Raw genomic sequence first — 25,138 nt, 5'->3', positions numbered from 1 at the left:
GATCATTCCCTCATAGCAAACTAATGGTAAGAACTAGTGGTTAAGAATACTGTGGCTCAAGCCATCAAACTGACATCATTAGAGAAGGACCGTCATACACTGAAAAAATGATCAAACTTTGATTAAGGATCAAACTTTTTTTTTTCATTGGATTAACTTGCTTGGATCAATTGGGTAAAGTCTAGATGGGATGTAGCTGAGGAAACTTGCAACAATATAGAATTATTTTTGTAATGCTGTACAACAATAAATATATTGTTAAGTTACTGTGAGGGTTGAGTTTACAGTTGAAAAACAATTGGATGGGTAATTTAAAGTTTAAATAAAATTTTTTTAAAAATGTTGATTTTGTAAGCTCTCGTTGCTATTACATAGCTTTTGTGGCGAGCAATTCATCTGTTAATGTTATTAAGGGAAAAAAATAGTTTACTCTTGTAATCTACAGGGTTTCCATGGGGTCTAAAGGCTCGTACACACCATAACTTTTTTCTTTTGCGTTTATCGTTAGCGTTTTATGAAACGTTTTTCCGGATTCAACCCCAAGCAATTTTCACTGGCTTCGAGTAGAAGAGTATTCAAAATCACTCCTTGACATTAGATGAAGCTACACAACTTTAAGCTTCTGACACCCGCTTGTAACACAGAAGAAGAAGACAGAAAGTTGACACGCTTGTTGTTAAAGTTACTGGCAATTCGAACAAGCATAAATAAATCATAGAAGGAGAAGTTAGTATTACATGAATTTACATGAATTAATATTTGTATAATCATTTCCCTTTGTTATTTTCTGCATTTACTATATATATATATATATATATATATATATATATATATATATATATATATATATATATATATATATATATATATATATATATATATATATATATATAATATAACTTTTTAAACAAATAAACAGGGAATCTGTAACTAACAGGCCTGCAGCTTTTTTAAAAATCACATGCACATTAAAAAACTAAATTACATAGAACACACAAGTTTCTTATGGGAGTGTAAACGCACAATATCAGTACTTCATAAAATTTACTTAATAAAAATTACCTCATAAGTAAAACATTTCAGAATGAAAAAACGGTATAGCTAGACTCAGGGAACAAGACTATTGTCAATTATTATTAAAAAGAAGAGCAAAAATAAAAAAATCCTTCAGTCTAGGAGGAATGTGGTGATGTTGTGAACAGCAAAAAGCAGGACTCCATGTGTATGTTTTCTCGGCTTCTCACGCTGTTGATGCCGAGATTCTTGCTTCTGCAATGCAGTTCATAACTGAAAATACGGGTAAAATTGCTGTAAAATGAAAGTACGGAAAGTTCCTTAACAATTATACGGTAGTTTCCCTTGTATTTTTATGGATTTTTTAACAGTGTATAATGTAAATAAGATGTCATTTAGTAAGAATATGTCAATAACTCAATTTAAAAAAAAATGTCACATAGAACCTTATATATCTAAGGTGACAATGTGGAGTATTTCGATTTTAGTCGCATTATTGAAGTGCAGTACAAACATGTAAACACCGCAGTCAAACTATTACCGACATGTAGGAGTTTTTATCTCATTTTGCGACAGGATATTCCGTACACACACGGCTGTTTGACACTATTTTCTGCACCTACCGAGCCAGTAAAGGACCACAGACATCTGCAGTGCCCAATTTATTTGTGGTGCAGTATCAAATTCTATTAAAACCACACTCCAGTCCTTACTTCATACTCACATCCAATAACTCAGAGTGTGTCACGGGGGCATGAATGAAATGTTCCTAAGTGAAAGTGAAACTGCCGACCTGCAGTTAAAGTAAAAAAATAAATTCAAAATAAAACACACGAAATTACATGAAACTCTGGAGGAAATATGGATAGCGCGGTGACACAATGACGTTAACGCCCCATTCAGGCGGAGCTTCAGCGTCAATGCTTGACAGAGGGAGTGTCTGAAGTTGGGGCTGACATAATCGCCATAGCAGCGTAAGCCAATGAAATTAGTCAGCAATAGACTGCTGTCTGGCCTGGTGTATTTGCATACAGCAATCTGATTGGCTAATGCTTCCGCAATCCACAATGCAGTTCGGCAACGCCTGACCTCCCCCATTCAAAGTGAATAGGAAGCATTGAAGCTGACGCCCCATGTGAATGGGGCGTAAGCGATCTACAGTTTGTCTTAATCATATTATTGTCTTATTCAGATTAAGGGAAATAATTTGATTACTGATGTCCATTTAAACGTATTCATAGTCATGTAAAAGGGTATTTGAACTCATCCTGGTAACATTTAACACTGAATAAAGCACATAATCAGTACTTGAGGGCACCATTGTCATAGTAGCTTATCCTTTTTGTTTCTAAAATAAAAACTTTGGTGGTTAGACAAAAGTCATTCCAACATGAAATAGATGTAATTTATTGCATGACACAGCATTGCAACCTGGGGTTTTAAGTAAAATGTAATAAATGAAATCATTAACATATAGCTGAAGTTTAACCTTAAATAAAATTGTAATCCTGTAGATCTGACAATCCTGATTACTGTCAGACGTAATGAGGCTTCCTCATACAGTAGGGTCGCTCCATTGCTTCGTTTCTTTGGATTTAGCAGCACAGACGCTGGTCTTCCCACTCACAGTCAGAACTCTCCTCTCACACGCCTTCACACATGTGCGTGTTTTTGTCATCGATATGTATTGCGAGCCACCTACAACAACACAAGTTACTTGAGGATTCGAAACACTCTATATCTTTTTTCCTGGCTTCATTATCGGTCTCTTTCTTGTCTTATTGCGACATACACAAACACTAAAGAAGTATTAGGAAATTCACTTGTACCCTGACAACTTTTCACAAAGGCTCACTGTGTTTTAACGCACACAGAGAACGCTCTTAGTTCATAGAGAGGTGAAAAGGTGAGGCTCCCAGAAGTGGTCGAGTTCCCGCACGTCCCTTCTAATGAGCATTAATTTGCCTCCTGCTCCTTTAAATCTTGGCACATTGTGTCCGTCTCTGCCTCCTCTCTCTTCTTCCTGCCAGGCGTCACTCCTTCAGACAGATTCCATCTCCGTGGCAATGCGAGGATGTGTCAGCAAGGCTTCAACCGCCTGCCACTTTACCTCACTGGAGACTAGAATGCTTGAGCGTGAACTGTAGACGAGATCCCTTTTTCGATAAGAAAGGAAGCAAGGTTATTCGCTGCTTTTCTTCCAGATTCAAGGATATGGCATTCGGAGATTGGGGTTGTAGACCCAGAGCGTCATTCTTCGTGATGATTTTTTGTATAAGGATGTACTAGGAGGTGTGTTTTGGTACGAACATGGAGTGTAAAGGTTCTGGGTCAGTTGCTCACCTTTTGAGTTCACTGGCAATGCCACATTATCACTGGGTACGTTCAATTTGACTTTGTCTGTTTTCTTAGTTCACTTTGGTCACTTTCGTTCACTGTAAAATGATTTTCTTGAGTTTTTGTCTTGTTTCTAGTCCAAATATTTTCGGAAATTAAGAGTTTTTCCTTAAAACAAGCAAATAATCTGCCAATGGGATTAAATATGTTGTATTTGCTTTGACAGAAGATTATTTAGCTTGTCTAAAGAAAAAAAAAAACTCACTTACTTTTGACATTATTTCTCAACACAAGACAATTTTTTTTAAGTTTTTTTGAAAACTCTTATTTATTTAGGATTTTTTTTGTGATATTTGGACTAGAAAGGAGACTAAAACCCTAAGAAAAGCATATTTTGCAGTGTTGTCTTTTTTTATGGATATATCATGAATAACCTGACGTTTGTGCCTTCCTTCCACAGTTGTCTGGTGGTTCAGAGTTGACGGTGGTCATCCACGACTTCATGGCCAGTAATGGAGCTGAGTTGACTGTACGTCGAGGTCAGACGGTGGAGCTGTTAGAAAGGCCCCAGGACAAGCCCGACTGGTGTTTGGTTCGCACCACTGACCGCTCACCTGCCCAGGAGGGCCTCGTTCCAAGCGCAATGCTTTGCATCGACCATTCACGCAGCAGTATGGAGATGGAGGGAATTTTCAATCATAAAGGTAAGACGAAAAGCTTTCTTATTTGACGCAGAATGGAGTGCAGGTACGCAATTTAAGCCATACACTGTAAAAAAATGTGCAGATTTTCACAACATGTTGATGTAATTTTTTTACAGTAAATTACATTAGTATCACTTAAAAGGATTAAACTGTAAAAATTCACTGTAATGCGTTGTACTCATTATTTTATTGTAAAATTAAAGCAGGTAGCATGATTACAGCAAATTGCTGTAAAAAGGGCTATATCTTTTTCATGTTAGTTATAGGAATTCAAACTCTTTTTACTTAATTCAACATAGACAATAATATAAATGAACTTTTATGCAAGTATTGGCACTTTTTTGATATTTTAAAATAACAATGTTATTGCAGCCCCAAAAACTATTTGGTAACATCTTCAAAAATAGCTTGAAAGAAAATCATCCTGTTTGGAAACTACATGAATGTCATTGTAAATTTTCATATTTGAGTGCACTGCACCTAAATTTAGTTTTATAAGGTTAATATGGAAATATGAAATAATTTTGAATGAACATAACTTTTTGCTTAACCAAAAACGTAATAAACTGAAACAAAAGTAATTGATTCATAGAACCAAACATTGTTAAACACCCAAAATGATTTCAAATTTAGGATAAATGTCAGAATGAATAGCTGAGGAAAGCCTGCTTCACAGTAAAATATAATTAATTCTACAACATAATACTGTGAAATTACAGTAATGGACTTCACTATCTACTGTGAAGTTGCACCATATGGCTGTAATTTCACAGTAATTTAATGTAACAAAATCACAGTAAATTACTGTGAACTTCTTCATGGTAATTTGCTATAAATCCACATACAGTATTTTACTGTGAAAGTAATGCAATTATTAGCCAGTTGTTTACTGTGTCAGTTGAACACAAAATTATAATAAGTATAATTTAAAGAAATGGCTAAAAGTAAAGCAAGTTTGTAATAATGTGTCATTCTTTTCTCTTGTTTTTTATGAAATTATCAATTTTTTTGTCATATGTAATTTTACTAATATTTTATGTGTAATAACGTGTTTTTGATTTAAGGTTTTAAAATCTTGACACGGAGTAACAGATGAAAATTAGCCCTTGTGGCTAACTTATTTACAGTTTTTAGTGTTAATAAATAAGTATTGTCCCTGTTAAATCAAATAAAGAATAAAGAAAGAACATTTTAAAGAATCCGAGTTTTTGGTACCCACTGACTTCTGTAGAATTTTCCTTTTCCTACAACTGAAGTCAGTGTGTATTGTAAACATTTTTTAAATTCTTTTTTGTTCAACAAAAGAAATAATCCCATAAAAGGGAGAGTAATGGTGAGGTATATTTCATTTTTGGGTGAACTACCCCTTTAACTGATTGGTCCTGGCGTGTGTTTGTCATACTGTGCATAAAATCTTTAACCGAAAATAGTTTAATAGTATCTGTTGTTTTTCTTTAAATTTTGTTTAAACAGGATCACACTTTAAATTCGAAGCACGTTCATTCAGTAATATGGTGTAGCAATACTTTTGCTAATAAATTAAATTTTGCGCTCATGTTATGCAGTATGTAGTTGGTACACTATTTACCAACATAGGCTCATTCTGAAAACATAGCCCTATATACATTTCTGGAGATTGTGAGTTATGTAGCCTGAGGATCGTATGGCTGCGTTTCGTCTTTAAAACGAACACTACGAGGAGATATGATGCTGTTCCTTTTTGCGCTCACCAGCTGACTGCTTACCTTCGTATGGACGCCTTTCCCGCTGTTGCCAGTTTGCCCAGTAGCTCGCTGCATACGTCAGAGGATTTGAGGTGCAGAACTTAGTTGACCGTGATAACGGGGTACGAGTTCAGCGAAGAATAGTTCCAGTAAGCAGGTAAAACAAAAACAAAAGCCAAAAAATAAAACAAAGAAGTAAATAACAGAGTGAGAATGTGGGAAAATCTGAAAACGTGGTAAACATCAGGCTGCCGTGAGGGATTTTCTTTTTCTGGATTGCTTTTGAAAGCATTGTCGGTTGGGTTTAGGGTAGGAGGAGGGTGGGGGGATCGGTCAGTTGATCAATCAATGAGCAAGTCGTCAGCAGCGGTCTCTGGTGCATTTACGTGTGAACAGCAGGCATGAATGGCACTCGCGAAGGAAATTTGAAAATCGCGAAAACAAAAATGACAAAAAACTAAGCTCAAACATAGTATTTGGCGCTCTCCAGAAATGTATATAGGGGTACGTAATCAAAATGAGCCTGGGTTGCCATTTACTCATTCATTCAGCAGCATTTTCCACATTATCATTTCTCTAAGATGCTATGCTAACTATTTTTTGTTTGCGTTTGTTTTGCTTTAAGGTTTGATTCATAATGGCTTCCCTCTTATTATGAACTGTGCTAGTGATGCTGGTAATTGTGAGCATAGTTGGCTAACATTGTTTTGGGAAACACTGGCCTGCTCAGATTACGATGAAATAAGGATTTTGCAATTTCTATTTAAGTTTGGAAAATTGTGTTTGTCAGTCTTTTGAGTTCTTGTCAACTCACTGATAGTGTTGATGTTTTTCTCCAGTCGTGCTAATGCTTGAGGAGTTAGTCAAAGACACGTCAACAAGCACGTCTGGGATTCCCAGCTGGTATAAACACCTTTTTTTAATTATTATAATCAGTCTGAGTAACTTCAAATCACTATTTTTAAGTACTGATTTCTCACTAGGGGCGACGCAATGGCTTAGTGGTTAGCACAGTCACCTCACAGCAAGAAGGTGGCTGGTTTGAGTCCCAGCTGGGCCAGTTGGCATTTCTGTGTGGAGTTTGCATGTTCTCCCCGTGTTTACATTGGTTTACTCCAAGTGCCCCGGTTTTCCCCACAGTCCAAAGACATGTGGTATAGGTTAATTAAATAAACTAAGTGAAGTTAATTTATAAACAAATTTCGAGAGGATCACGTGCTTATGATTGTTCACAGCTGTTCCGACTTTAGCTAATAACTGATTATCCTATCAGACGATCCTTAACTCACTATAAATAACCAGACTTTTCTCATCTCAATATATTCGTCTTGAAGAAACCCCCCCCACCCAACCCTACTTTCCCTGCTTTCAAATGGGCGTCACGGTTTCCTCCCACAGTTCAAAAACAAGCACTCTAATCAATTAATCCATATACCTTAGCTAAACTCTGAGTACACCTGCAACATCCATATCTGACACTTAGCTACAATAAGCAAGGGGGGGAGTCATCGAGATCTACCTGAGCTCAAACTCCCCTCTCGCCTTGCAACGGGAGGGAGCCCAGGGCTCGAGGATCTTTTAAGCTCAGGGCTCTCTCCCGGGACAGCACGCCAAACTAGCCTTATTATCAATCATCAGCTAAGTGTGAACTCTTGAAATTGTCTGTAGTGTATGAATGTGTGTGAATGAGTGTCTATGGGTTTTTCCTAGTACTGGGTTGCAGCTGGAAGGGCTTTCACTGCATAAAACATATGTTGGAGGAGTTGGTGGTCCATTCCGCTGTGGCGACCCCTGATAATCAGGGACTAAACCTGAAGGAAAACTAATGAATAAATGATTTCTCACTATGAAGCAGTGGCGCAGTAGGTAGTGCTGTCGCCTTACAGCAAGAAGGTCGCTGGTTCGAGCCTTGGTTCAGTTGGAGTTTCTGTGTGGAGTTTGCATGTTCTCCCAGCGTTCACGTGGGTTTCCTCCGGGTGCTCTGGTTTCCCCCACGGTCCAAAGACATGCAGTACAGGTGAATTGGGTAGGCAAAATTGTCTGTAGTGTATGCGTGTGTGTGTGAATGTTTGTGTGGATGTTTCCCAGAGATGGGTTGCGGCTGGAAGGGCATCCGCTGTGTAAAAACTTGCTGAATAAGTTGTCGGTTCATTCCGCTGTGGCGACCCCGGATTAATAAAGGGACTAAGCCGACAAGAAAATGAATGAATGAATGATTTCTTATATAGGAAAGCTTAAAGGGATAGTTCACCCAAAATAAAAATAACCTCATCATTTACTCTCCCTCATGTTATTTAAATTCTTTATGCATTTCTTTCTTCTGTTGAACACAAAAGAAGATATTTTGAAGAATGCTGGTTGTTGGGACTCATCAACTTCCATAGTAGGTCAATGAGTGTCAGCTAAGAAACTCAAATTTACACTGTAAACAATGCTGGGTTCTACACGATTAATTTGTATTAGGACAACATGAAGGAATTAAATTAACTTAATAGTTTTTTTGTACAAATTTAAGTGGATTAAACATAAAAAAATTAAGTTGTTCCCCCCAAAAACTCAAGAATTGTCTCAGCTCGTTGTAAATAAGTAGTTTGAACAAACAGCAATCATCATTTTTAGTTTAAAGTGTATTTTGAACAAGGGCGAGCAATTGATAATAGTATTTTTATTTTTTGGTGAACTGTCCCTTTGAATATTTAAATAACTTAACGACACTACATTAAATCGAATTATTCTTATGCGGGCGCCAGATATTGTGTGTGGGTAAGGTGGATCAAAGCTGTGTACAGGTGTGAGTGTCTGCTCTTGACTCACCCCGATACCAAATCAAAATTTAATTGCAGTCCAGCTTTGCTCTTTCCTATTATGGTTTGAAGTGTGTCGAGCACACAGTAACTATGGCGATGGGCTGTGTCAGGTGATGAACAGCGTTGCCAGGCTGCAGGGGATTTCCCTGCTTGGACCGTATCAACGTACACAGGACAGTTAATGTGATCTTGTGATTTTGATCATGTTTTAACTTGCAAAAATACATATAGGTTACTAGCATTCAAATCGAAATAGTATTTGATTCCGCTTTACATTAGGTGTTTTACAATGTATTGGTTTGGTACATTATTGTGTACATACAGTATGTCGTATTGCTGATGCAGTTTTACCATTTCTTTACTATTGTTCGTCCAAAATTTTACATACTGCCATCATTTACTTACAGTAGCTTTTACTTAATCTAAACCAACAGTTTTGATTTTTTTAAACATTTTTTTTGTTTTTTTGCTTGTCTTTAATTATATTTGACATTTCAGCTACATTGGCTAGAAGTTGCTTTTGCTTTTACAAAAGAAAGGGATCCGATTTGTGACTCTAAATTCAAATGGTACTAGTTTTACCATTTCTTTACCATTGTTCATCCAAAGTTTTAAATACTGCCATCATTTACTCAGCTTATACCACCAGTTTTGATTTTTTTTAAACAAAAGAAGATATTTTGCAGAATGTTGGAAACCTGTAACCATTGACAAACACACTGTAATTTTTTTTTAATATTTTAAATATTTTAGTTGAATCAAATGAACTTTTCTAGTCATCTCAACTTACATCAATCAAACTGACTAAAAATATTAAGTTAAACATTGTATACATTTTTAAAACCTAAATTACTTATTAAAATAAGGAAAAGCAACATAAACATAATTGTTGTCTTGACTTTTTGTCATTACATTTATTACAGTGGATAGTAGAAAAAACACTTGCGATGGAAGTCACTTCAAAATATCTTCTTTTGTAAAAGCAAACAATTAATGAGTAATCGATGGAAGAATTTAAAATCCGATTTAGTCTTAAAGGTTACATTGTAACTTGTTATATTGTAAAGTCTTTTAAATGTGGCATGAGACTGCCTTTACAAGTGAGTCCATAGCTGAGACTTTTTAAAGAACCAAAACAAGTTTTATTTTGAACAAAACTCCACTTGAAAATGCATTGACCAGAGTTGTCCTTGGAATATATATAGTGGTGTGCTTCTATAACAATGCTGGCTAATGCATTTATGGCATGTGAAAATCACTGTTTATTCATATTTTTGTTAGTTGCTTGTGTGTTTATTTATTTTTTGTTTTATATCAACAATTTAATGGTCTTTATATTTGACATTTAAACTACATTGGCTAGTAGTTGCTTCTGCTTTTACAAAACAAAAGTGATCCGATTTGTGACTCAAAAATCAGATGGGACTAGCTTTCCTAGATTTACCATTTCTTTACCATTGTTCAGATTTTTTTTTAACACAATAGAAGATATTTGGCAGAATGTTGGAAACTTTTGAATGAACTTTTCTAGTCATCTCAACTTACATCAATCAAACTGACTAAAAGTATTAAGTTAAACGTTGTATATATATATTTTTAAAAATCTGATTAACTTATTAAAATATATTTTTTAACTTAATAAAAAAGTAAAAGCAACATAAACATAAGTGGTGTCTTGACTTTTTGTCATTAATTTTATTACAGTGGATAGTAGGAAAAACAAATGCTATGGAAGTTGCTTCAAAATATCTTCTTTTGTGAAGAAAAAACAATTAATAAGTAAAAATTTGCTTAAGCGTTAAAGGTTACAGGTGACAAGAGACTACCTTATGAGTAAGTTAATAGCAAAGAATTTAATACCCTAAAGATCAAACTTACTAAGGGGTACAAACTTACTTCCAGTACTGTTCATATTAAAGTTGATATTTAGCCACACCATGTTGGTGTTTTATAACATCTCATTTTAACGAGGTGGGTCTTTAGCCTAACGCTCAACCGCTAACCTAGAGGACCAGGGCATAGACACATACACTATGGACAATTTAGCTTACCCGAATCACCTATAGCCCATATCTAACCCATACAAACAGGTGTACCTAATAAAGTGGCCGGTGAGTGTATATCACTGCATTAGGCCGGTTTACATATGTTTATTCATTCATTCATTTTCTTTTCAGCTTAGTCCCTTTATTAATCCGGGGTCGCCACAGCGGAATGAACCGCCAACATATCCAGCACATGTTTTATGTTTTACAATTTTTATTATTTTATTATAATTATAATAATTATTTGCTGGTGTAAGGTGGGTTTAGGGTTTGTTCTTTAAAATGTGAAAAACATTAGTAAAAAGTTAAAACTATAAAAAAAATAACTTATTTAATCCAGTGGGTTTATTATAAGATGTTTTATAAAACCATCATGTTAATGTTGTTAAATTTATCTTCTTCTTCTTCTTCTTCTTCCACAACTTTTATAAAATGTTTAACATTATATAAGTTATACTTTACATTTCAAAGTGCTCACATGTAAGTCTACTTATAAATCCTGATCACGGAGTCTTGTGCACTTGTAAAACACAGATGCTCCTACCTCCTTAACAAACATGGAAATCCATGTCTCATCCAAATCCATAAATGAAATGACAGACGTCGGCTGAAAAGAATTGTAACTCAAACGGGTAATAGTAGGGTACCAGTCCCACCTGAATAGGATTTATGATCTGAACTGTGAGTCTTTTGATTCACTGCACCTCTAAACAATCTTGTACAAGGTCATCAGTTGCAGTATTACATTAGTCTGTAGGTTCCTCATGATCACAGATGTGTGATGTGGAATTCACGAAGGGTTAGTCACTGCATTTTACAGCTCTGAATGGGCCGTGATTTGTGACAAAGAAATGATTACAAAGAGAGGACATGTGGTAAAAACTAAGAGGGTCACCAGGCAAAGATTTTTGAGGTCAGCCACACAGGGATGACTGGGCAGCATCTGGGAGAAGATCATTAGTGTGTGCAGGGTGTGGTTCAGTTTGGGAAATGCAGGGAAGTTACTGAAACAATCTTATTTTTAACTCATGATGCTGAAAAAATGTTGCTGAAATGTCCTTAAAGTCGAAACAGTACACATTCATAACTTTCATACATAAACAGTTGGAGTCAGAATTATTAGCCCTCCTGAATTATTAGTCCGCCTGCATATTTGTCCCCTAATTTCTGTTTTTCTGTCAACACATTTCTAAATATAAATTTTATAACAAATTTATTTTATCATTGCTTTGATGACAGTACATTTTTATTATATTTTTATATAGACAGTATATTTTTCAGGATACTAGTATTTAGCTTAAAGTGACATTTAAAGGCTTAACTAGGTTAATTAGGCAGGTTAGGGTAATTAGTCTACAGCAGTGTTTCTCAACTGGTGGGTTGTGACCCAAATGTGGGTTGCGGGAACATTTTTAGTGGGTCGCAGAGTGTGTGGTCAAAAAACCAACAAATGTTTAATTGTTAACTTATTTTGCTTGTATAAGACTTTTATTTTGAAAAATGTAACATTACTTCAGTTTATTACTGTTTCAGTAATTTTTTTCTAAATTATCCAGTGTTTGTGTGTGTGTATGTGTTTTTGTGACATATCAGGACACAAATCTGTATAATGACATGGGTATGACACAGGTGTTACAAAAAGGAGGTGAAATGTGAGGACATTAATGACGTCTTTTTTCTCAAAATTTCTCAATTTCTCAAAATTCTTATAAATCACACAGAATGAGTTTAATCAGAGAGTAAAGCTGCACACAGTCTCCTGTGATGGTAGGGTTTAGGGGTGGGGTGGGGTGAAGGCAATGTAATATACGGTTTGGGCTGCATAAAATGAATGGAAACCTATGTAATGTCCCCACTTTTCACAAAAACAAACATGCGTGTGTGTGTGTTTGTGTGTGTGGATGTTTCCCAGAGATGGGTTGCGGCTGGAAGGCCATCCGCTGCGTAAATAAAAACTTGCTGAATAAGTTGGCGGTTCACTCCGCTGTGGCGACCCCAGATTAATAAAAGGGACTAAGCCGACAAGTCATATTAAAATGAATTGTGTTCGATATCTGTGTTGGGTGGCTCATTGGTTGCCTCACAGTTGGTTCGAGTGTTCTGGTTTCCACCATAGTCCAAAGACATGCACTATACAGGAGGTAAATTAAATAAACTAAATTGGCCGTAGTGTATGAGTGTGCATGGGTGTTTCCTAATACTGGGTTGTGGCTGAAAGGTCATCCGCTGGGTAAAACACATGTTGGAATAATTGGCAGTTCATTCCGCTGTTGCAATTTTTGAAATAGAGACTAACGGAAAATGAATGACTGAATGAATCTTATCTGTGTTTGTTAATCTTTCTATTGCATAATTACAAGTAGACAAGCACCTTTCCTTTGGGCAGAGGTCATGGGAAATGTCAAGCAGCCAGTTCTCTTACAGCAAGGACAATCAGTATTTATAGAATGCGAAATAGGAGCCGTCATAACTCACGATGGCCAGTGTCTTCAACCTCTTAAAATTGCTGTCCAGACTATTTTGTTCACTGAGGTATATTTTAAGGCAGCCTGGTGTGTTGCAACGTGTGTCCAGAGGAGCTAAAAAACTCAACCTTTAACCATCAGGATCCTCGGCAGAATTTTGATTAGTTCTGGCATAAGCTTTTACGGATCTGCATATGTGTAAGTGTGTATGTGTGTGTGTGTAAAGCAAAGGAAGCAGTTGGACTGGCCATAGACCAGCTACTGTTAAGCAGCCAAAGACGCTTAAACAGGGAGATCTTTGTGGCCGCCCGCCCCGGTGCAGCCCGTAAGAGAGGCAGCCATTTGTGGAGGTGATATAGAGGCAGTTGTTTGTATAGTTTAGTAAGATTTTCATGCTTTGACCTGCTAACGGCCAAGTCTGTCGGTCAAACTCTATGTTTTGAAACTGTCATTTACCACCGGGATGTATTATTAAGTGTGTTCCCAATAAAAAAAATGCTGAAAATGCATTGAAGCTTGACTGATGTTGTTTTGCTGCCAATGACATTTTTAACAGTCTCATGAAAGAATTTGAAATATTAATAAAGCATTATTTTAATAATGTTTATGGTAACACTGTGTCCTAACAACACAACAAGATTCCAGCGACAAACAATTTGCTGTTTTCACCAACAGAAACATTTAAATATAGTGCATCCAGAAAGTATTGATATCGCTTTACTTTTCCCACATTTATTTAAGTTACAACCTTATTCCAAAATAGATTAGATTTATTAATTTCCTCAAAATTCTACACACAATACCCCATAATGACAATGTAAAAAAACATTTATATTTTTTTATTTTTGCTAATCTATTAAAAATACAAAATCTGAAAAATCACATGTATATATATTATATTAATATTCACAGCCTTTGTCGTGAAACTCTAAATTGAGCTCAGGTACATTCTGTTTCCACTGATCATTCGTGAGATGTTTCAGCAGCTCAATTGGAGTTCACCTGTGGTAAATTAAGCTGATTGGACATGAAAAGACTTGAAAAAGCATACACCTGTCTATTTAAGGTCCCAGGGTTGACAGTGCATGTCAAAGCACAAACCAAGCATGAAGACAATGGAAATGTCTGTAGAGGGGTCAGACGGAAGCCACTCCCTGTCTGGAATTTGTCAAAAAGCATCTGAAAGACTCTGGTCTAATGAGACTAAAATTAAACTCTTTGGAGTGAATGCCAGGCGTTACGTTTGGAGAAAACCAGGCACCGTTCATCACTAGGCTAATACCATCCCTACAGTGAAGCAGGGTGGTAGCAGCATCGCCACTGAAGACTAGTCAGGATAGAGGGAAAGGTGAATGCAGCAATGTACAGAGACATCCTGAATGATAACCTGCTTCAGAATGCTCTTAACCTCAGACTGGCGCGACGGTTTATCTTTCAGCAGGACAATGACCCAGAGTACACCACCAAAACATCAATGGTGTGGTTTCACAACAACTTGTGAATGTCCTTGAGTGGCCAAGCCAGAGCCCAGACCTAAATCCTATTAAATTTCTCTGGAGAGATGTAAAAATTGGTGTACACCGCCACTTCCCATCCAACCTGATAGAGCTTGAGAGCTACTGCAAAGAGGAATGGCCAAAAATCCCAAAGACAGGTGTGCCAAGCTTGTGGCATCAAGTTTAAAAAGACTTGAGGCTGTAATCGGTGCCAAATGTGCATCAACAAAGTATTGAGCAAAGGCTGTGAATAATTCTGTACATGTGATTTTTCAGGTTTTCATTTTTAATTCATTTGCAACAATTTCAAAAACTCTTTTTTCACATTGTCATTATGGGGTATTGTGTGTAGAATTTTGAGGAAATAAATGAATTTAATGCATTTTAAAATTAGGCTGTAAAAGAAGAATTGCAGATGTTTTCAAAATAAAATTAGTAATTCACGTTTCATTTCTATCACAAGGACTGAAAGTAAACAACTATGCTATATCTCTGGATGTAGTCTTTCCTTCTATGACTAAACATCCCATTACGTTCTAAAGAATAGCGCAATGACATTTATCGCCTCTAGATGTCACAATCAAACCGCTTGAATAAATCAAAGCACAGCTTACAAAAACAAAACAAACACCAAACAGTACACACAGACTTTCACTTTCTAACCGTTAGCTAGATCTGAGGTAAACAATCAGCTGCTGCTTATAATAGTATAGTAATGTCACGTAAAATGGTGTTCAAACTCACATTTTTCAAAGGCAGGTGCTTGATCAAAAACAAACACAGTAGCAAAGAATAAAAAAAAAAAAAAAAATCAGCTCACTGCCACTTAAGCTCTCTAAAAAAAAATTCATATCACAACGTTTTGACCTACATGGTCTTAATCAGGTCACATAGAATAAAGCACATAATCAGTACCTGAGGTGATCATTGTCTTTGTAGTTTGTTTTGCCGCTATGTCATGGAAATAGAAACTCGTGTCTCTGTCGCATATGGTTAGAACAAAAACTCGTTTTAACATGAAAAAGAGACCTTTTATTGGGTGTCACAGCATTGCTTTGCATGAAGTTAGAACAGGATGTAATAATTGAGTACCAAGTCTCACTATATATCAACTAGTGGCTTTTTACTAGGTTATTTTTAAAATATTGCCTGTTTAAAAGTATTATAAAGTACATATTCATATCTGATCTCATTTTACATTTGTAATCTAAATACTTAAACCTAAGTACTACCTTATTACCATAAATATTAATAATCAGCAAATTTGAGTCAAAAGTCATGTTTAATGGTTTGTTAAAGGCCATAGTTCACCAGTAAAGTAAAATTATCCAATCATTTACTCACTCTTGATTAATTTAACTGTTTATCCCTGTTTATCAAGGGTCACCACACCAGAATTAACCAATTTCTCTGGTATTCTCAAGTGCAACCCCCAGTACAAATCATTTTTCTTGTTGTTGTAATGAATGTTGTAAACCTGGAACTACTGACATCCATACTGAAACTTTTCATTTTTGGGTGAACTATCCCTTTAATTGGACCTCAAAATATTAAGATAAAAAATAAAAAAAACTGTTGAAAATAGAGAAACTGCTAAAAAATCAAGTAACATTTTTGTTGTGATTTTTTTTTCATCATTTTTAAGTGTATTTAGCCAAATAGCCTGTAATGCTGAGTTAGTAATATTGACATATAGCTGCATATAGTTAGCCTAAATTAAAACTAGTTTTTGGTAAAAAAAAAAAAGAAAGCAAGTCTCTCATATAATATATCTACTAAGACCGAAAATATTATTTTACAAACTTTATTGAGTGTGAATTATACAAACATTTGCATATTATTCAATAATATTACTAAAATTAATATTAAAACTCTGTATATACTACTGTATACCCTAACCAGCCACTTATTAGTGGTGACTGTTGAGGCCATTTGAGTACTGTGAACTCATTGTCATGTTCAAGAAACCAGTCTGAGATAATTCGTGCTTTGACATGGCGGGTTATCCTGCTGAAAGTAGGTGTACCTAATATAGTGGCCGGTTAGTGTATTTATACACATTTACATGAGTAAACAGATTCAATGATGGGCCAAAAAAAATCTGCAGATCTTTGTGGACCTAGTTATAGTCAACCAAAATTTGAGCTTAGTGAAATTGCAAACTTAAAAAATGTATTAATTGAAACATTTGTTTGAATATTGCAAGACAATTTCATAATTCATCTGTTATTGAAAATGGAAAGTTTATTTTTTAAAAATCTACTTATCATGGTGATATTTTATATAATGCCTCTAATGTTTGCTAATGTTTTATGAATTCAACATAAAATCTAAATCTTATGAAAAATGCAGTATTTGGGAATAAAATAAAATACTTTCACATAAAGATTTATACCAAAAACTACCTTGACTTTCTGTAAGCAAAATGTGACCTGGATCTATCCTTTTTTTTTTTTTTTTTTTGGTTGGTTGAGATTTATCATTAGTAAATAAACAAGTGAATAATCAGAAAAGATCTTCCTCTGAGAAGACTCATGCTTCATTTAGGATCACATCTTTATGAAAGGTTCCACCTCTTTCCTCTCTTTGAGTCTCCTCATCCGGTTTTCCCTTCCTCCCTCCCTCTCTCCCTCTCCCTCATTCTGAGCATAACTCAGCCACAGCTGTGCATGGAACACCAAACCTCTCTCTTTCTCCATCCCCCTTCCTCTCTTCCTCTCTCTCTCTATCCCTCCCTCCGTGTCTTTCATAGTCCATCACTCTCTTCTCAGCGCTATGTGTTAAAATGCTTTGAGTTGAGAGGAGTTTGGGTAGTTTGCCTCCTCCGTCTGGATCCGTTTTCGTGGTATGGCACATGGAATACACTCATTTTTATCAGTCAGGCCACTTTGTCACATGGGTTCAGCTTCGGGACGCTCCGAGAACTGCAAGTATTGGCTGCTGGATTTGGGTACGTGCATTATGGAACAACAACATCGTCAGGACTTTATAACTGAGCCTATTATAGTGCGTTGTGTGTGTGTGTGTGTGTTTATGTTAAGCATAGTGTATGTTGCTGAGTGGATGTATAGATAATGGGTTTAAGAATCAGAACAGGTGCTTTTTAAGGAATTTTTACGTCTTTGAGGTTTTGGTTTTGGCGTTGATTTGTATTATCTATACATTTTGGTCACTTTATTAATGCTATAAATAAACCATTACGTAAGAGTTCTATAAGAACACAATATAATACTGGTTTGCTCTTTGTTATTGGTTATTTAGGCAGTAGTTTAGGTATTGGGTAGGATTAAGGTTTATAGAATAAGATTATACTTTATCAGTATTAATAAACAGTCAATATCTTAATTATAACCATGGTTGTATGCCAGTAGTTATTTGTGGGAATTGTTACTTTAGCTAAAGTTTTACACACATTCTTTTCATTAATAAATACAGTACTTGGGATATGATCAAGTCTGTTTGGTAAGCTTGGCAAAAAGTTATCCCTGACTCTTTATTTAGATTTTCGCAGAGATGAATCAATCACTTTGATTTTTGCTTTTTTTAATTCTAAAATAATTAATTTTGATAGGGCAGAGCTGGGACTGAAGTAGCATGTTTCATTAAAACCTCATTTTAAAAGATAATGTTTTTTTACTTTTAAGTTATTTTGCTGAGATTACTAACTCACAAACTTGTCTGTCAAAATCGGGTGCTATTTTGTATCAATGTACTGCAGAACAACTTCAAAATAACTTTACTTTAAACAAGAGTGACACATTGTCACTTTTGACACAGTCAGCAGGGATGAAAGTAACACATGGGTGGGTCAAAAGTAACACAATATTATTTGCTAGATTTACTGGCTTAATCTTGTTTATTGTAAATACAGTAATTACCATTTGAAGTGATTCAAAACCTTTCATCAAAATTGTTGTAAAACTATTATATAACACACTACTATATATAACATCACCCAATCTTGTCTTAGAGGACAATTTTGAAAAACATTTTTGATCCATTTCAAATGTTGACTACTGCATATCTGACTATGACTTTGTTAATGTTAACTGCAAACATATTTTATCCTTTAATTTTGCAAAAAAAATATTAAACAGCGTTTTCATTTTAAATGTCAGCTCCATCAGATGTTGAATAAAGTAACCCAACAATGCAAAATGTTACTTTTTTTAGTATATTTATTAATTTTTTTATTATTATTGGCAATATGCATTAATTTCATAAACCGTATGAATCAAAACACTGCAAACTCTGTAGAAGTGAAAAATAAGGTATAGCTATTACTGGTGGGGTATAAATAACAACTTTTGTCCCCACAGGAAGTTTTGCCATTTAAACCTGATTTACTTTTAAACTAAAAAACAAAGATTTCAAACTTAAGAATGTGTTATTGCACTAATTAACCGGTATCATTACTGTGATGCATAAAAAGAGAAACACAACCGCTATAATAATTTACTTTCTGCACTTAAAAACTGAAATTCAAACCTAACCGCGGGACACTGTCCCAAAATCAGCTGATATTTGGCATCTCCATCAAGGGTTTATTGCTGAATGTGCTGTTATAGCCTGGAAAGCAAATGTTGTCTGGGATTCGAGAAAATTGATTTGTTCGTCCCACGTTACTTCCATTCCCTCTATCCCATATTTGTTGTTAAAGCATTAACTGCAGTTGTCTGCTTACATTTATCTTTTTTCAACCACTTTTCATGACCAACATAGGCTCATTCTGAAAACATAGCCCTATATACATTTCCGGAGATCGCAAATTATGTAGCCAGAGCAACGTATGGCTGTATTTCATCTTTAAACGAATGCTATAGAGTGGTATGACACCGTTCCTTTTCGTGCTTTCCAGCTGACTACTTACCTCTGTATGGACTGCTTTCCTGCTGTTACCAGTTTGTCCAGTTTGCTCACCTTGTTGGTGGAATTGAGACGCGCACAGGAGTTGTCCATGGCAATGAGGTTCGAGTCCGGGGAAGAACGGTTTCAGAAAGCAGATAAAACAAAAACAGAAGCCAAAAAAATGAATAAACAAATAAATAACATGATGAGAATAAGGTAAAATCTGAAAACGTTGGAAAAATCAAGCAGGGGCTTTTCTTTTTCTGGATTGCTTTTTAAAACTGTCAGTTAGGTTCAGGGACGTAGGTGGGCGGGTCATTCTGTGCCTTTGAAAACATTATTGGTTGGGTTTAGGCAAGGAAGAGGGTGGGTCATTTGATCGGTCAGTCAGTCGACATCGGCCTCTGGTGGATTTACGCGATAACAGCAGCATGAATGGCACTCGCAACAGAACTTTGAGATGTCAAAAAGCGTACACAGCGGCCTCTGGTGGATTTGCGAAAACTGAAAAAAAAAAATAAAAAATGTAGCTCCTGGGACATATTTGGTGCTCTCCAGAAATGTATATAGTGGTACTTTTTTAGAATGAGTCTGGGTTGTTCATGGCAGTATACTCCAAACAAATGATGTTTGCTGTTTGTTCAAGCTGCTTATTTAAAATGAGCTGAAACAAAACAATACTTCAGTTTTTGTGGGGATAGCTTAATTGTTTTATGTTTAATCCACTTAAAATTGTAAAAACGAATAAGTTAACTTAATTCCTTCATGTTGTGCCAACAGAAATCGGTTGTGTGGAACTCAACATTTTGTACCTTGTATAAAAATCAAGTAATTGATTTATTTTTTGTAATGTGACACTGTCGTTTTCCATTCTCCTAATTTCACTTAAATAACAATTTATCACTATTTTATGTGAAGTCTTTTAATAAGTACTTTAGTAATTAAGTACTTTCTTACAGGTTTAATACAGGTTGTCATGCACATGCAGCAAAACCGTCTGAAATCTGTGCATGTGTTTGTTAGTGAGGCTTTAATATTATTTATGATTTCTCATTCAGACGTGTGAGGCTCTGAAATAAACAGACTAGACGATAGGCTAATTTAAAAACAGCATAAATCATCAGTTCTAACAAGCAAAGCTCTTTCTAAATATTGCCCATTGGCGTTTGAAGTGAGAGATCTGAAATATGAGAAAGCATCAGTCTGTCACACCACAAGCATGTGATTTTACACCCTTTCCTAATTAATGAACTTATACCTAGTCTGGGGTATATATCTTTTTTTTTACATAGGTTCAAGATATTTTCTTTAATATTTCAGAAATGTTTATTTAGGATTTGTATCCGGGGTAGCAGTGACTGTAAGGTTCAAATGAGGGGACAAATGCGCAGTGTCTTGTTTCTGTGGTACTGAAGGCTTGGTTTGTTCAGGTGCGATTTTACAACAGCCCTGGTGAAATGAATTCATATATAGCAAAACTGGAAACACGCATTACACATTAGGAAAAGCACAAAAAAATCATTAAATAATGTGACTTACTGTTATGTTATGTTGAATTAGCATGTAAACAACATCATATCTGTGTTAAACAGACTCATTACGTCTTTATAAGGCATTGATTGAAATAATCATCAGGAAAAATCCTGGAGAGTGACTGTGGGTTATTACAAGACTTGAACTTTTATGACTTTAAATAAATGCAAATTATATCATAATCAATATCAATGAAGTTCTCATTTATAGTTTCTCAACTGAGATATTATTTAAGATGAAAATAATGGCATAATATCCATTGTTCACCTGACAAAAAGTAAATCATTTGTTATCAGTCACATATTTAAATATAACAATGAACAGGTCTGATATCTTACCAGTCAAAATGTGACAAACAAGTGCATCTGTCATATCTGACACATGCTTATAGGGATTATGTGTTCAGGGCTGCGTTTTGGGAAACTGCAAATACTTGCCTTCCATACTTCTGTTCCTTTTCATAGTACAGTGTGAAGTAGTGTTGGGCGATGTCGACCAATTTGGCATCGTACAATGTCTAATGTGAAACATTGCGATGGACGATGGCATCGTCATCATAGGCGGAGTTGAATTAATTATTTATGAATAATTAATTAATTCATAACGAATTAATTATTTGTTGCCTACCGTTTCAACTACCTGACCCGCATGGTCTTTGTTTTACCCATAAACAAATCATAAATAAATACAGATATGTTGCACACAAATTACCACCTCTATCACTTTTCGCGGGAGGTTGGTCAGTAAAAAGGTGCCCAACCAACGGTATCTGAGGTTTTCACTAAAATGACTAAGTACAAGTGTGAAAGTGAAAGACTGAAGCAGTGTATTGATGCTGTGACACGTTACCTGAAAGATTCAAAAGACTAAAGAGTCGTCAGACAGAGACAAGATCAGTTAAATATCACGTTTAACAACTATAGTGAGACGCGATTCAGCGGTACATCCTTGATAAACTGTCTGACGTGCACTTCGCTCTGGAGTTCAGACAAGCGCATGACGGTGTGTGTGTGGCTGTGTGTGTGTGTGTGTGTGTGTGTGTGTGTGATGTGCGTTTTCAGTGGTGTGGATGTGGATCATTTTCGTTCTAAAATTAATAAAAATTTTAATACTAAGATGCATTAGTGTAAACGGGGCCTAAGTGTGTTTTTTTCGAGAGCGAGTTTGCGACGGGAGCGGAAGATCGGCGATGCTGGCTCAACATCGTGCTGTTTATTGGCCATCAGCGATGGACGATGGCATCGTCTATCGGCCCAACCTTAGTGTGAAGCATTTCAAGGACACGTTATCAATGGATAAAGGATTGTTTTTGCAACGATCTTCACACAGCACTGAATAAGTACCACAAAAACAATGTAAACTTGTTTGTGATCCATAATCGATTGTGGTCACCTTGCCCGCTTAGCACCATATGGATAGCTTTTCCTGTGCGGTCAGTTTGCTCGGTAGCTAATCTCGTATGATGTCGTGCTAGGAACGCAAAGCAGGACTGTTGCAGAAAATTGCTGCCGTGATACTATCTATTCTTTTTGAAAACTCTATCAGTTGGGTTTAGGGGAGTGCCTGTATGGCGTTTGCGGGGTGATATACAGTATTATGCACCACAAGCCTTGGCTTCTATATTTTCTGGCTTCTGTATTTGAGATTAGCAGAAATGTACAAAGCGGACTCTAGTAAACTTACGAGAAGTGTGTGTTAATGGCGGCGACACGGTAGTGCAGTAGGTAGTGCTGTCCTGTGGTGTGGCGTTTCTGTGTGGAGTTTGCATGTTCTCCCCGCATTCGCGTGGGTTTCCTCTGGGTACAGGTGAATTGGGTAGGCTAAATTGTCCGTAGTGTATGAGTGTGTATGGATGTTTCCCAGAGATGGGTTGCGGCTGGAAGGGCATCCGCTGCGTAAAACATGTGCTGGATAAGTTGGTGGTTCATTGCGCTGTGGCGACCCCGGATTAATAAAGGGACTAAGCCAAAAAGAAAATGAATGCATGAATGTGTTAATGGCCCATATAAGAAAACGTAGCCCTGTCACGTTTGAGCACAGAGATGGGACACTTGTTGTCCCTCCTGAAATATTTACGTAAATCCTAATTGATAATACCCAGATATTTTTAGGTGGTTGTCGTATGGATGAACTAAATTGTCAATAGTGGATGAGTGTGGGGCGGACACGGTGGCTGAGTGGTTAGCACTGTCACCTCACAGCAAGAAGGTTGCTGGTTTGAGTCCCGATTGGCTCAGTTGGCATTTCTTTATGGGGTGTGCATGTTCTCTCTGTGTTGGCGTGGGTTTTCCCCCCGGGTGCTCTGGTGTGAGTGTGTATGGGTTTTTTCCAGTATTGGGTTGCAGCCGGAAGGGCATCCTCTGTGTAAAACATTTGCTGGATAAGTTGGTGGTTCATTTTGCTGTGGTGACCTCTGATGAATTAAGAGACTAAGCCGAAGGAAAATAAATGAATAAGTGTGTGTGTGAATGTGAGAGTGTATGGGTGTTTCCCAATACTGGGTTGCGGCTGGAGCAGCATCTGTTGTGTAAAACATATGCTGGAATTATTGGCATTCCGCTGTGGCAATCTATAAAATGGAGACTAAGCCAAAGGAAAATGAATGAATGTTATAACACAAAATTTAACTTTATTAAATTCCTTGGTGAATCAGTTCAGTAAATCAATAGAATCAGAGAGTTCAGAATAATTTGAAGCAATATTATTTTAGGAAAAAATTACTATCGCTGGAGGTGTACTATATATTATATATACTGTATGCACAGAGAAAAAAAAGGTTTTGTTTATTAGCAGTTGGTTTTTCCACTCCTCCTCTTATACAGTAACTGTACATCAGAGACCATGAAGGCGTTTTTTTCATGTTTTTCTGAACATTAATGGTCTAAAAAGAATATCTTATGCAAGCTTTATGTAAGGACATACTCTCCAAGGAACAAAACAAGATCTTTTAAACAGTTTCAGTTTTGAAGAGGGCTGAAAACGGAAGGCTCTCTGAAGTGAAAAATAAAGATGTGATTTGCAAGTCATCATGTAGTGTTAAGTGCATCCACACACTTAAACCTCCCATTAGACCCCATTGTAATTATAGTCTATTGTAATAATAGATTGTTTTGTGTCTAATACCAAAATATTTACCCAAAATAAGATTTATGTTGGTTGGTTTGGATTGTAATTGACCTTAACTACCTATGCAAAAAAAAAATTACTTGTTAGTTTTGAGGAGGGAAAATAGTGTAAACTTTGAAAGCATTATTTTGTGCTGCGGTGAGACATTTAAATTGATTATTTAATTTAACCTAAAATGTCCCAAAATATTTACCACTATATTATTTGGTCAATATATGCTATATGCTGTAGCAAAATGATTAGCCCCTATGTTAAATTGGTGATATTCAACAGATTAAAGACATTTTTTCTTTTGTAAGAAGTCTTATTTCTTTATTTCTTTTAGTTTGGCTAAAATAAAAATTATATATATACATATATATATATATATATATATATATATATATATATATATATATATATATATATATATATRTGTGTGTGTGTGTGTGTGTGTGTGTGTGTGTGTGTGTGTGTGTGTGTGTGTGTGTGTGTTGTGTGTGTGTGTGTGTGTGTATGTATGTATATATATATATATATATATATATATATATATATATATATATATATATATATATATRTGTGTGTGTGTGTGTGTGTGTGTGTGTGTGTGTGTGTATATATATATATATATATATATATATATATATATATATATATATATATATATGTATATATATATATATATATATATATATATATATATATATATATATGTATATATATATATATATATGTATATGTATATATGTATGTATATATGTCTGTCTGTTTGTCTATTTATTTATTTAGATTTGCTTAGAAAAACCACTGTTGTCCATTGACTTTCCGAATTAACCTAACTTGCCTACTTAGCTTTAAATTGCACTGTAAGCTGATTACTAGTACCTTGCTTAAATAACTAGTTAAGTTTCATGTACTGTCATCATGGCAAAGACAAAACAATATAGTTAACATTGTTACATTAAGTGCTTGATTTTGATTGACAGATTATTAATTAGTTGTTGATTGTTAATAATGATTTGTCTAAATCAGGGGTGTCCAAACTCGGTCCTGGAGG

At 35.7% G+C, this 25,138-nt stretch overlaps 2 protein-coding genes across 27 annotated transcripts in view; both read left to right on the top strand.

Annotated features, from left to right (window-relative positions):
• The window catches only part of LOC141378159 (uncharacterized), a 416,515-nt gene that overhangs the window by 146,594 nt on the left and 244,783 nt on the right, over positions 1-25,138 (top strand). The window lies entirely within an intron of this gene.
• Positions 1-25,138, top strand: part of triob (trio Rho guanine nucleotide exchange factor b) — a 252,209-nt gene that overhangs the window by 188,171 nt on the left and 38,900 nt on the right. For all 26 annotated transcript variants that reach the window (XR_012391967.1, XR_012391966.1, XR_012391965.1 and 23 more), the window contains one exon: positions 3,812-4,055. Coding sequence is in view for 13 of the 26 variants with exons in the window: in XM_073925797.1 (XP_073781898.1) it covers positions 3,812-4,055 (244 nt within the window). In the remaining 13 variants the exon portion in view is untranslated. The remainder of the gene's footprint in view (positions 1-3,811; positions 4,056-25,138) is intronic.

This window comes from Danio rerio, chromosome 16, assembly GCF_049306965.1.
Source record: "Danio rerio strain Tuebingen ecotype United States chromosome 16, GRCz12tu, whole genome shotgun sequence".
Taxonomy (NCBI): Eukaryota; Metazoa; Chordata; class Actinopteri; order Cypriniformes; family Danionidae; genus Danio; species Danio rerio.
Note: the sequence above shows the minus strand (reverse complement) of the source record. Positions and strands in the feature narration are given on the sequence as shown.